At 46.0% G+C, this 11,453-nt stretch overlaps 1 protein-coding gene across 1 annotated transcript; it reads right to left on the minus strand.

Annotated features, from left to right (window-relative positions):
- Positions 1 to 655: 655 nt before the first annotated feature.
- CUNH1orf202 (chromosome unknown C1orf202 homolog) lies at positions 656 to 1,705 on the minus strand. The gene has a single exon (XM_050142807.1). It carries the CDS (start codon positions 1,028 to 1,030, stop codon positions 656 to 658), a length of 375 nt encoding a protein of 124 aa, XP_049998764.1. The 5' UTR covers positions 1,031 to 1,705.
- Between the last annotated feature and the right edge of the window lie 9,748 nt (positions 1,706 to 11,453).

The raw sequence follows: 11,453 nt of genomic DNA on the forward strand, positions 1-11,453 counted from the left end.
GTTTTTTTTTTTTTTTTTTTTTTTTTTAGAATCTTAAGGGAAAGGATCCCGGATAGCGGGAGGGAGAATGAGGACATAGGGTAGGGATATGTTCAACGGAGAGGTAAATTGTATATTATATATGTATTGTGTGCGCATGTATATGAAATTGTGAACGATGAAAGACTGATGATTTTTACCTAGTATTACTATTATGCATGTGGTGGTCAGAGGACAACTCTTTGGAGTTGCCTCGCCACCTTTACATGGGTTCAGGGACTCGAACTCGAGTCCCAAGGTTTACCCACAGAGCCATCTCTAAGGTCCTAAATAATACATTTTAAAAAGCAGCGTAGGCTCAACATCTGCATTATAAACAAATGAAATCAAGGATGGCGAGGCAATTCCACACCACCCAGGGGGTTGTGGTAAGAAGGCAATATTACACCCGCTACCCAGCGTGGGGACAGGGACCGGCCAGGAGGCTTCTAAAGACATCACCGATGCGCTCAAAAAGCTGATGCCTCCCTCCTGCACCAGGGATGCGAGAGTCACCCCCAAATCCAAGTTCTTTCATCTGGACAGTGAGGGGTTTATTTTCACTTCTTGCCTTCGTTTACAAAACCTAACCGACCGGAGGCCGGTGAGTGTGCAGGCGAGGCCAGCACAGACGTCCCTAATTGGCGGCCCGCGTGCGGTCCAGCACGAGCAGCGGGATCTCCTCCAGGCCCTCGGGCCGCTCCCCTCGCCGCAGGTAGCGGCGCCGCCACTTCGCCAGCCTCTGCAGCAGCCTCTGCAGGCCGAGAGGTCCCCACACGCCGCGCTCCGGGGCGGCCGCGCCGGGCCGTGGGAACTTGCTCTTCCTCCGGCGCGCCCCCCGGGCTCCACGCGCGAACAGCCGCCGCCAGCACCAGAAGCCCAAGCCCGAGCCGCTGTCGCCCGCCGCTCTGCGCGCTGCCACCTCGGGCTCCGCGCCCCGCCGCAGGCGCGCCACCTTCTCCAGCAGCTCGTGCTTCACGCCACCGCGCCGCAGCCCCCGCGCCTCCGCCATGGGCTGGACCAGAGCCGACGATTCGGGAAGTCACTGGCCCTCAACTCTGCGGTGTCCCCTAGGACACCTAAAGGACCTGCGTCCCTCCGCGGCCTTCAGGGGCTGTGTGCCCGCAGTCGCCCCCTCCGGTTAGGTTGCCAAGGAAACGTGGAGGGTGACTCCACAATGGATGCTAGGGTTTTCTCCAGGGCCAGGCACAGTGGCATCGTGTGTAATCCTAGCACTTAGGGGTTCGAGGTCGGCCTGGGATATCATGAGCCCCTGTCTCAACCAAAAGAAGTAGGAGGGGTGCAGGGACTGAGCCCTTTCCTTACGGAGTGACTTCAGACATAATGAGAAAGGACCCTGAGGTCCTGCTTTGCCCTACTATTAAGCAACAGGGCCCTGGGTCTCTGGCTGCAATAGTCTGGAGATTTAGGCCTTATGGATTTGTCGATATATTGTAGAATATATTTATAATTGAGCATATACTTGGCAAAGGCAAATGTATTGTGAATAGATTACTACATAATCCTGACAAGAAGTGATTCCCGGGTGAAGTAAGAGTTGTTTTTCCTGGTTGATTAAACGGGAATGAGAGGAAAAACCATCGATTTGGGACAATATCGCATGTAGGTGATGAAGAACTGAAGTTCCTCCATTTTGTCCTCTGCCTCCATCTTGTGCCTTGTGTAAGCTATTTTCCGCAAAACATCCCCATCCTCAGAAAGCAAAACATCCCCATCCTCAGAAATGGCTAGGGGCAAAAGTAACAGGGTAGCCGGCTAGAGTGTACAGGTGACCACAGAATGTCCCTACCCGATAAGAAAACTTGATAAGCAACAGGTGAGGTTCGAAAATAAAATTTCTGAAAAGTCCCTAGGTACGCGCAATCAGGATTGAACCCATCACCCCACACTCTGCTAATGTAATTTTTCTGGGTTTTGCCTTTAAATAATCCCTCAAGACGAGCGGGGTACCTCCTCTTGCTGCAGCTGCGCTGACAAGATCCCTCCCGGCTTGTAATGTGCACACAATAAACTTTTGCATTTGTGTGAGTCAGTCTCCCTGGTGGTCTTTTGGGCACCTCATGGACTGGGCATAACAGGTGAAGGGGTTCAGAATGTGTCATCCCCAAATATGCCCCTCGGGCAAGTTGAACGTTTAGAACTAAAAGAACCAGCTACTTGGGAAAGCCTCTAACTTTGCCTCGGTTGTCCAAGGTGAAGGAGGAGCCTCTTCCTCTGTGGCGTGAGGTACTATTTAGGCCACTCTCTCTACGGAAGGTAAAGCCTCCTAGAGACTCGCTCCCATCACACCTGCTGTAATTACCAAAACGAACACCACCTAGAGCAGAGTACAAACTGAAGGCAATTTAAGGTTGTAAAAGTGAAAAGGTGGTTGTGTATGGTGACTGGCGTCTCTAATCCCCACACTGCAGAAGCTAAGGCAGGAGAATCATAAGTTCACAAACACCCAGGGCTACACAGCAAGACCAAGCCCCAAAGAGAAGAAAACGTGAGAACACAGACAGGAACTACATCCACCTTCTGAATGGAGACGCGTGGTAAACATGCCATCCACAACCAAGAGCCCCTGCTCCCTACGCCTGCCTTCCCGAGTCTTCTAGTGTACCTGTTTCCCCTAGATGCTCACAGCACACCATGCTGGAAGCCATCTCATGCTCCAAAAGCAAACTAAGACAATAGGAAGAAGCTGTAGTTCTTCGTCCTTTTCAAGAGTAAGCCCAACACCTCCCACCAGGTCCCACCACCTCCCCATAGTACCATTATGGGGTGGGGAGCATCCAAACCATAGGTGTAACTAGTCTTTCTCTGTACCAACAGCCAGCTCCCAAACAATGACACAGAAACTTATTTTTTATGATGAAAGCTTGGCCTTAGCTTAGGCTTGTCCCAGTAGCTCTTATAACTTAAATTAGCCTGCTTTTATTCATCTATGTTTTACCATGTGGCTTTTTACCTTTCTTGTATTCTGTATGTCCAAATCCCTCTATGTCTCATTGAGTCCCCTCTGTGCCTGCACCTCCATTATCTCCTCCTACTTCCTCTCTCTGCCCAGAAGTCCCACCTACACTTCCTGCCTAGCTATTGGCCAGTTCTTTATTAAACCAATCACAGCAATGAACCAATCCATACAGGGGGTACAAATACCAACAATAGGAGCCCTGCACATTTCCTTTAGGAAAGCAGTATATATCCTCTCTCTATATATCTCTTTCCTCTTTCTCTCATTGCTTTTGTTTTTATTGTTTTGGAGGACAGGATTCCTCTGTGTAGCCCTGGATGTCCTGGAACTTGCTCTTTAGACCAGGCTAGTCTCAGATTCATAGAGATCCATCTACCTTGTAAGTATTAAAAGCATGTAATGATTAAAAGCATGTGCCACCACTGCCCAGCTACAGTGTGTATATTCTTGTTTCCAGAGCTTCTCCTGTGCTGAATTTTCTAAAATAAACGGTTCAAGCTAATCCTTGTGTAAAAGAGTCATATTTAGGAGTGGCGTGTTTCATCTGTGGTCATTTGAGCCGCACCGTTTCAATTCCAGCCTCCTCTGAGCACATGCTGGCTGTCCTTGTTTATCCTATCCCTCACCTTGGTGTGACTTCACCTGCCTCTGCCTCCCCAGTGCTGGGATTGAAGGCAGGCTCTGCCATGCCTCACCTTCACCACCACAATGCTACAGCATGGGCTCTTCCTGGCTTTGGAGGCTCTGGTCTCTGGCGCCCCATTAGGTTTCTTGCAGAGCTGCATTTATTTTCTGTGGTGCCTCTCAATCCCATCAAGTCAACAACAACAACAAAAAAAGATCACCACAAGTGCTACTGTTGAGTTACAACAAGGTAGGATGAGAATCCTACTTCTGTTCAGGGCTTAAGGAAGGAGGGTGTTCATCTTCTTTGGGTTCCTACCACATGGATATTGGTTATTAAGAAAAGAAGAAAGAGATGGAGAGGAAAGGGCTGGGTGGTGATGGAGGATATGAAATCTGATTGGTTTGTAGTGGACTGAATGAGACTGGACCCCATAGGTCCATATGTTTGAATGCTTGGTCCCCAGTTTGTGGCACTGTCTGGAAAGGATTAAGAGGTGTGGCCTTGTTGGAGGTGTGATGTGGGATTCCCCTCTGTATGCCATGAATACCATTGGTTAATAAAGAAACTGGCTTGGCCTGATAGGGTAGACCAGAGCTAGGTGAGGAAAAATAAACTGAATGCTGGGAGAAAGGAGGTAGAATCAGGGAAAAGCCATGGAGCCACTGCCAAAGACAGACATGCCAGAACCTTGCCAGTAGGCCAGGAGCCTCGTGGTAAAATATAAAATAATGGAAATGGGTTAAATTAAGATGTAAAAACTAGCTAATAAGAAGTTAGCCAAGCAGTGATTTAATTAATACAGTTTCTGTGTCTGGGCAGCCGGGAAATGAACAAGCAGCCTCCTACTACAAACTGGTACCCAATGTGATTGACTAAATCCATGTAAAACCTGAGAAAACTTAAAAAGTAATTCTAGACACACAAAAAAAGAAAAAGAAACAGAGTTAGGCATGGCTTAATGCCATGGCTCCTTTAAGAGAGGTGGGGTGGGACTAGGTTATTTAATGTCACCCACACCAAAGAAATGAGACAGAAAAGGTCTTTCTTCCAGAAACTGGGAATTGGGCCAGAGATTCTAGTTAGGTAAGCACAGGATCTGTGAGGTCAGGTTGGTTCAGAGATGGGGCACCATGTAAGTTCTGTGATCCCCAAGTTTAGCGGATGTGGGCATTTAGAAGACAGTAGAAACATATCCATATTTATATAAATATGTACATGATCTCCTCTGGACAACAGGAACAAGATACCCAGCATAGACAGATAGACAGAAAGACGGACAGACATACGTGCGTGCACACAGACACACATACACACACACTGCAATAGCATCTCTTCATCATGTCTGATATCTTTAGGCAAGAACATACATCCTTTTTGGTGGAACAGATGATGTAACAGTTTGTGAGGGTCATACAACGATGAACAAGGAAATTTAACAGGTTCAAATCTCTCAGAATCAAAGTCAGCTTATAGCTTATGCCTCTAAATGAGAGAAAAACACTCTCTCTCCCTTTGGTATGTTACATAGACAGTCAACTTTTTGTTTGTTTGTTGTTTTTCAAGACAGTGCTTCTCTGTGTATTTTTGGCAGTCCTGGAACTCACTCTGTTGACCAGGTTGGCCTTGAACTCACAGAGATTTGCCTGTACTATAGAGATTTGCATTGGTATGGATCTTGCTTTATGGATACAAATTTAAAGCCAATTTTGTTATATGTATATTTCTGCTCTTGATTAAGGTATTGTGTTTGTGCAGCTCATTTAAAATGTAATGCATAGTTAAGAAATATAGGCTACTAGATAATCATCTATAACAGTCAAGCTTCTAGTCATGTTAGATTTTCTAGATATACAGAGATGTATTTCAGATGAATAGGCATTCTTCAAACCTTTCAAAGGTCTATGGAGTACGGCATTTAAATGTTTTAAGAAGTTAGGACTTTTCATGACGATGAGACCCATCTGCTCCTGGCAGCACCAATTACTTCCAGAGAAAGATGGACATTGAAGAGTTATGCAGTTGGTTAGCCATTTGAGCAAGAAACTGCTCTTGCCTAGACTGCTTGATGAAATGAACATGAAAGACCTGCAGAGAAATGACTGCTGAACTTGCCTAAAAGTGAGACCGTCCTTCGGGACTCCTGTTTCATGAAAGAGACTGTCAGACATTCTGTAGGACACAGAAGAAAGTGACTGACAAACTGCTGATACACGCAGATCTGTCTTTGAAATCTCCTGCTTCATGGAAATGTCTGCTGGATACTATGGGCCCGTAGGCTGAAGATGGGTGCCCGCAATGTTACAGAAGAACTTTGGGTGACTGTCTAGGCAATGAGATGTCTATGTCATTCTAGAGTTGCTTACAATGCACTGCCTGTTAAGTTAGGTAATATTATATCCTTCTGGAGTCTTTGATGGAGTTGAAGAATAGATAGTTATTTTTATAGTTTTCCTTACTTATAATAAAAGACAAAGTAGATAGAAATATTGTAACTGTAATTCTTGCTTGATACCTGTTTTGTTAAATATAATTTTACTATGTTAAAGTTAAAACCTTCCTTTTTATTTAAACAGAAAAATGGAGGTGATGTGGGATTTCCCTCTGTATGCTGTGAATACCATTGGTTAATAAAAAAAAAATCTTGGGCCTGTGCAGGGAATAGAGGTAGGCAGAGAAAATTAACTGAATGCTGGGAGAAAGAAGGAGGAGTTAGGGAGAAGCCAGGGAGTCTCCACCAGAGACAGATATGCTGAAACTTTGCTGTGGTAGGCCACAACCTCATGGTGATGCACAGGTTAATGGAGATGGGTTAAATTAAGATATAAGAGTTAGCCAATAAAAAGCATGAACTAATGGCCAAGTAGTGTTTTAAACAATATAGTTTCTGTGTGATTAGCTGAGCAGCCATGAAGGAAACAAGTGGCCTCCTGAGTCTGGGATTAAAGGCATGTGCCACTATACCCGGCAACAAACAACTCTTTATGGTGTCCTTGTATGGAGTCAACCAACTCTAGACTGAAAAATGTGTGTGTGTGTATATATGTGTGTGTGTGTATATATATATATTTGTTGTCTATGCTAAATATGCACAGCTTTAAAAAAATATTCTTCCCTAAACAAATCATTATAATGACTTGGGTAGCAAAGACTTTACTGGTATCATAAGTAACCCAAAGATGGTTTAAAGTACATGGGAGAATTGAATGGATTGGATTGTAGGCAAATAAGACCATTTTCTATGTGACTTTAGAATTCACAGACTCTGACTCATATGAAGAGGGGTCCTGGAACCAATTCCCCCATGGATACTGAGGGACAACCGTGTCGAGTGTCAATCACTGAGATCATGTGATGGTGCTAAGTGACAAACATCCACGCACCAGAAAGATTTAGCGGGTCAGCAGAAAGTCGTCCTTCCTAGAACTCACAGTACCCGACCGACCTTCTAAACTACCGTATTTTACCTGATGAATGTTACTTCCATCTCTATTTTTAGCATTACATTCCTTCAAGCATTTGCAAGAACAGAAAAACACACTGTCTTGGAATCTATTAAGCATGATCTACTCACCTGACGTGTTAGAGACAAAACAGTATAATTTCTCAGATTGCTCCTTTTAAAATATAGAGCTTCTGGGAAGCAATCAATCTAAGTGGATTTTTAAACTATTTACTCACTTATTTTGAGGTCGGGGTCTCCTGTAGCCAGCCCCAAACTGACCTTGAACAAGACTTTGAATTTACAAGATCCTCCTGCCTCCACCTCCTAAATGCTTGGATTATAGGAGTGCACCACCAAGTCTGGTCTACAAGGTGTTGGATATTAAACCCAGGGCTACCTGTGTGCCAGGCCAGCATTCTGTGTGTTTAGACACATTCCTGCCCTAGGCTTCCTGTCTTTATAGAAGTCCTAACACTTTGTAACTGGAACATTCCAGTATGTGAATTAAGTTATTAGCATTTAGTCTTTTTTCAAGCATGAAGTTGTTGAGATGCTGAAAAAATAGGATTTGGTTTCCTAGACATCCAAATTTAAAAAGCATGGGAGGATCAAGTTCGCAACAAAGTATCAAGTTGGCAGCTTGGCTTTCTACAGGGAAAGCACCCCATTCACATTCTAACTTCCATGTAAGTGATAGGCTCCATTTTAAAAGGAAACAGGTCACCTGTGAGTCCTCTTACACTCAACACGGCCCAAGCTCCCCTCTGGCAATATCAGCACCAGACATCCCATCTACAAAAGTCAGTCAGTGAGGTGTCAAGATTTAGGAAAATTAAAACCCCACTTAGAAGGTTCAATGCAAAGCAAAAGGAATTGAGGGAGTGAGTTAAATCAGCTTCTTATACTGTAACAAAATACCCAAGAAAAATCAACTTACAAACAGGAAAGGTCGCCAGGCAGTGGTGGTGCACGCCTTTAACCCCAGCACTTGGGAGAGAGACGAAGGTGGATCTCTGTGAGTTCAAGGCCAACCTGGTCTACAAGAGCTAGTTCCAGGACAGGCTTCAAAAAGCCACAGAAAAACCCTGTCTCAAAAAAACAAACAAACAACAACAAAACAAAACAGGAAAGGTCCATTTTGACTCACAGTTTTGGGGATCCCAAATAAATAATATTTATTTAAAAATTGAGATTATTATAATATCTACAATCAATTGGTCCTGTTTCTTTGGGCCTGTGGTAGGAGCATAAAGAGTAAATTGGCCTCATGGCCAGGAAGAAAAAGAACGAGAATCCTAGTTCCAGGACAGGCTCCAAAATTACAGAGAAACCCTGTCTTGATACCCGCTCCCCAAAAAAAGATACCAGGTCCATAATTCCCTTCAAAGACATGCCTTCCAGTGACCTAAGACTTGTCACTAACCCCACCTCCTAACAGTTCCTCCGTCTCCCTGTGGGGCCACCCTAGGGACCAAGATTTTAATGCACAGGTCTTCGGAGGACATTCAAATTCAAACCACAGCACTCATATGCCATGTTTTCTCCTGACAGGAACCAGAAATGTGTGTCTTCCACTGTAAGCACCTTTCTGGAGACCAGGGCTGCCTCCACAGACCCCGAGGTGCCAGTGGCCACTGGTCTAGGACAGAAACCTTAAAGGACATGCCAAGGTTTTCTTCCTGCAGAGGTTATGATGTAGGCCATTTTCAGAAAAGCATGGGGGAACACCTCATTCGTGTCCCCGGAGTGGTGACTGCTACTATCACTTCTGTCTCTGGGACACTCAGGGGAACTGGGGCCAGGGCAAGAAGGCCACAGGCGATCTCCAGCTCCTGACCTCTCCGTCAGGTCTCCCGACCGCTCCGTCAGGTCTCCTGACTACTTCAGCAGGTCTGCCGCTGGTCACGGGGCTCAGGCAAGAGGAGCAGCAGGAGGAATCCTCCCTCCTCCAGAGCGGAATCCTCCCTCCTCCAGAGCGCCACACAGGTTCACAGAGATAGCTTCAGAGGTAGTGTCTTCAAGCCCTCGTGCACTGTGAATCATAAGTTACTGTGACCCATGAGCCAAGGGCAAGATTTCTTTCTTTCTGAGCCTCCAGTCTCTTCGGTTATAAAACTGAGATTGTTATAACATCAGTTTCAAAGTCACAGAGATTAAATGGGAAGTAGGAAAGAGCTTGGTAGGTGCCATGAAAAGTGAGATGGTAGTGAATTTGTGAGGAGCCCTACATGTGCTGGCTAGTAGTAGTGGGGGTCCTGGGGGGCGGTGATGGTGGTGGTGGAGGTGGTGGAGGTAGTGGAGGTGGTGGTCATGGGGGTTGAGGTGGTGATGGTGGTGGAGGTAGTGGAGGTGGTGGTCATGGGGGTTGAGGTGGTGATGGTGGTGGAGGAGGTGGTGGAGGTAGTGCTGGTCATGGGGTTGCGGTGGTGGTGATGGTGGTATTATGTGTAGGTGATTGCAGGTGCCCATGGAGTCGTGAGGGTGCCAGATTCCCTGGAGCTGGAGTTACAGCAGGTTGTGACTCATAGGGAACTGAACTCTGGTCCTCTGCAAGAGCAGTATGTGCTCTAAATGCTGAGCCTTCTCTCTAGTTCTAGATCTTTTTAAGGTATTAATGAGAGCAAGTAAACCATCTCCAACCTTCTTTCCTTGTTTTAAAAGAAATAAGCGTGACATTGGGCTTCGTTTCCCAGCAACCATGCTCCACTGAGTCTCCAGTGTTTTGACAATCCTTTGATGTGTGAGTCATATTAACGGCGTACTGTAAAAACTTCCTGCAAAGAAACGCAGCTTTGGAACGAATCAATGGTATCTTAGTGCCTTGCTTAACGTTCCTTGGCAGACGGGTGGTGTCTTCGGATCTATTTGTTTTCGAACAGGATCGCCTGATGTTGCTAGGCTCCTGGGCTCAAGCGATCCTCCTGCTCCAGCCTCTAAGTAGCTCGCTGGGCTACGACCACGCATCACCATACCTGCTCCGCACCTCTGTAGGAGAGTGCTTTTGTGTGTTTGGTTGTGAGCCTAGTGTGAGCCATCTCTCCGGGCCAGAACAACGCTTTTGTATGCTTCTCAAAAATAAAATAAGCCAGGTGGTGGTGATGCACACCTTTAATCCCAGCACTCAGGAGGCAGAGGTAGGCAGATCTCTGTGAGTTCGAGGCCAGCCTGGTCTACAAGAGCTAGTTTCCAGGACAGGCTCCAAAGCTACAGAGAAGCCCTGTCTCGAAAAACCAACATAAATAAATAAATAGAATGCAGGCCTCTCGAAGCAGCTCAATGGGAGGGCACGGGAAACTCTAGTTCCGGCCCAGCACTGAGAAGAAAATACTTAAAATCATAAAAGAAACAAGTCACACCAAATGTTGTGAATATTTTATTCTACTTTATTATTTTTGAAGATTTATTTTAAACTGGGCGTAGTGGCCCATGTCTTTAATCCCAGCACTCAGGAGGCAAGAAGCAGGCAGATCTCTGTGAGTTCATGGCTAGCCTGGTCTACAGAGTGAGTTCCAGGATAGCCAGAGCTACATATGAAACTATGTCTTGAAAACAAACAAAACAAATTTATTTAAAATCATGCTTATATATTTGTATCTCTGTATGGAGATGTACATGCGTGTACAGGTGCCCACGGACAGAGGCATCAGAACCCCTGATGAAGCTGGAGTTACAAGTGAACCACTGGACCTGGGTGCTGGGGACCAACTCAGGTTCTCTGCAAGAGCAGTGCCAGCTGCTAACCTCGTCATCTCTCTAGACTATGCTTTTGAAATTACGTATATGTGCCGGACGTGGTGGTGCACGCCTTTAACTCAGCACTTAGGAGGCAGTCAAGCGGACCTCTGAGTTCAAGGTCAGCCTGGTCTCCAGAGTGAGTTCCAGAATAGCCAGGGCTACACAGAGAAGCCCTGTCTCAAAAAGAAAAAAGAGTAGGCAGTATCATCCCACAGCCTGGGATAAATAAATAAAAAGGAGACGGCAGAAGGTAGATAAGGTGAGCACCTGAGCACCTGCCTGGAGATGGAGTGTGCCCAGCTGCAGCCCTGCAGCTCCCCCTTAAACTGTGTCCTTAAACTCCCCCCAAAGTCAACCCTCCCTTCCTAATTTGTTTTCTCAGGTGTTTTGTATGAACAAAATAACCAACTCGGTATAAAGGAGTGTTAGCTCCCGGGAGGCTACCTAGCCTCTCTCGGGTTTAGGGTCACTGGTCTGTAGATTACAAGATGTTTACGAAGGTGCTTTGTAAACTGTAAAGCTCTACAGCATGGTCCTGCTTTAACTCGTTGCAGAGATAGCAGACGCCCAGCAAGGAGAGAATGAATTGTGTCCTGAACGGGAGACTAAATAATCCCTGCCGTTCTTCAAGCAGACAGCCTTCCTGGGGC

The sequence above is a fragment of the Alexandromys fortis genome, unplaced genomic scaffold (assembly GCF_014885135.2).
Source record: "Alexandromys fortis isolate MF-2015 unplaced genomic scaffold, M_Fortis_MF-2015_v1.1 scaffold_51, whole genome shotgun sequence".
In the NCBI taxonomy this organism is placed as follows: Eukaryota; Metazoa; Chordata; class Mammalia; order Rodentia; family Cricetidae; genus Alexandromys; species Alexandromys fortis.

Coding starts and splice junctions, on each gene's coding strand:
- CUNH1orf202 (XM_050142807.1), bottom strand. CDS start 1,030: ATGGCGGAGGCGCGGGGGCTGCGGCGCGGTGGCGTGAAGCACGAGCTG.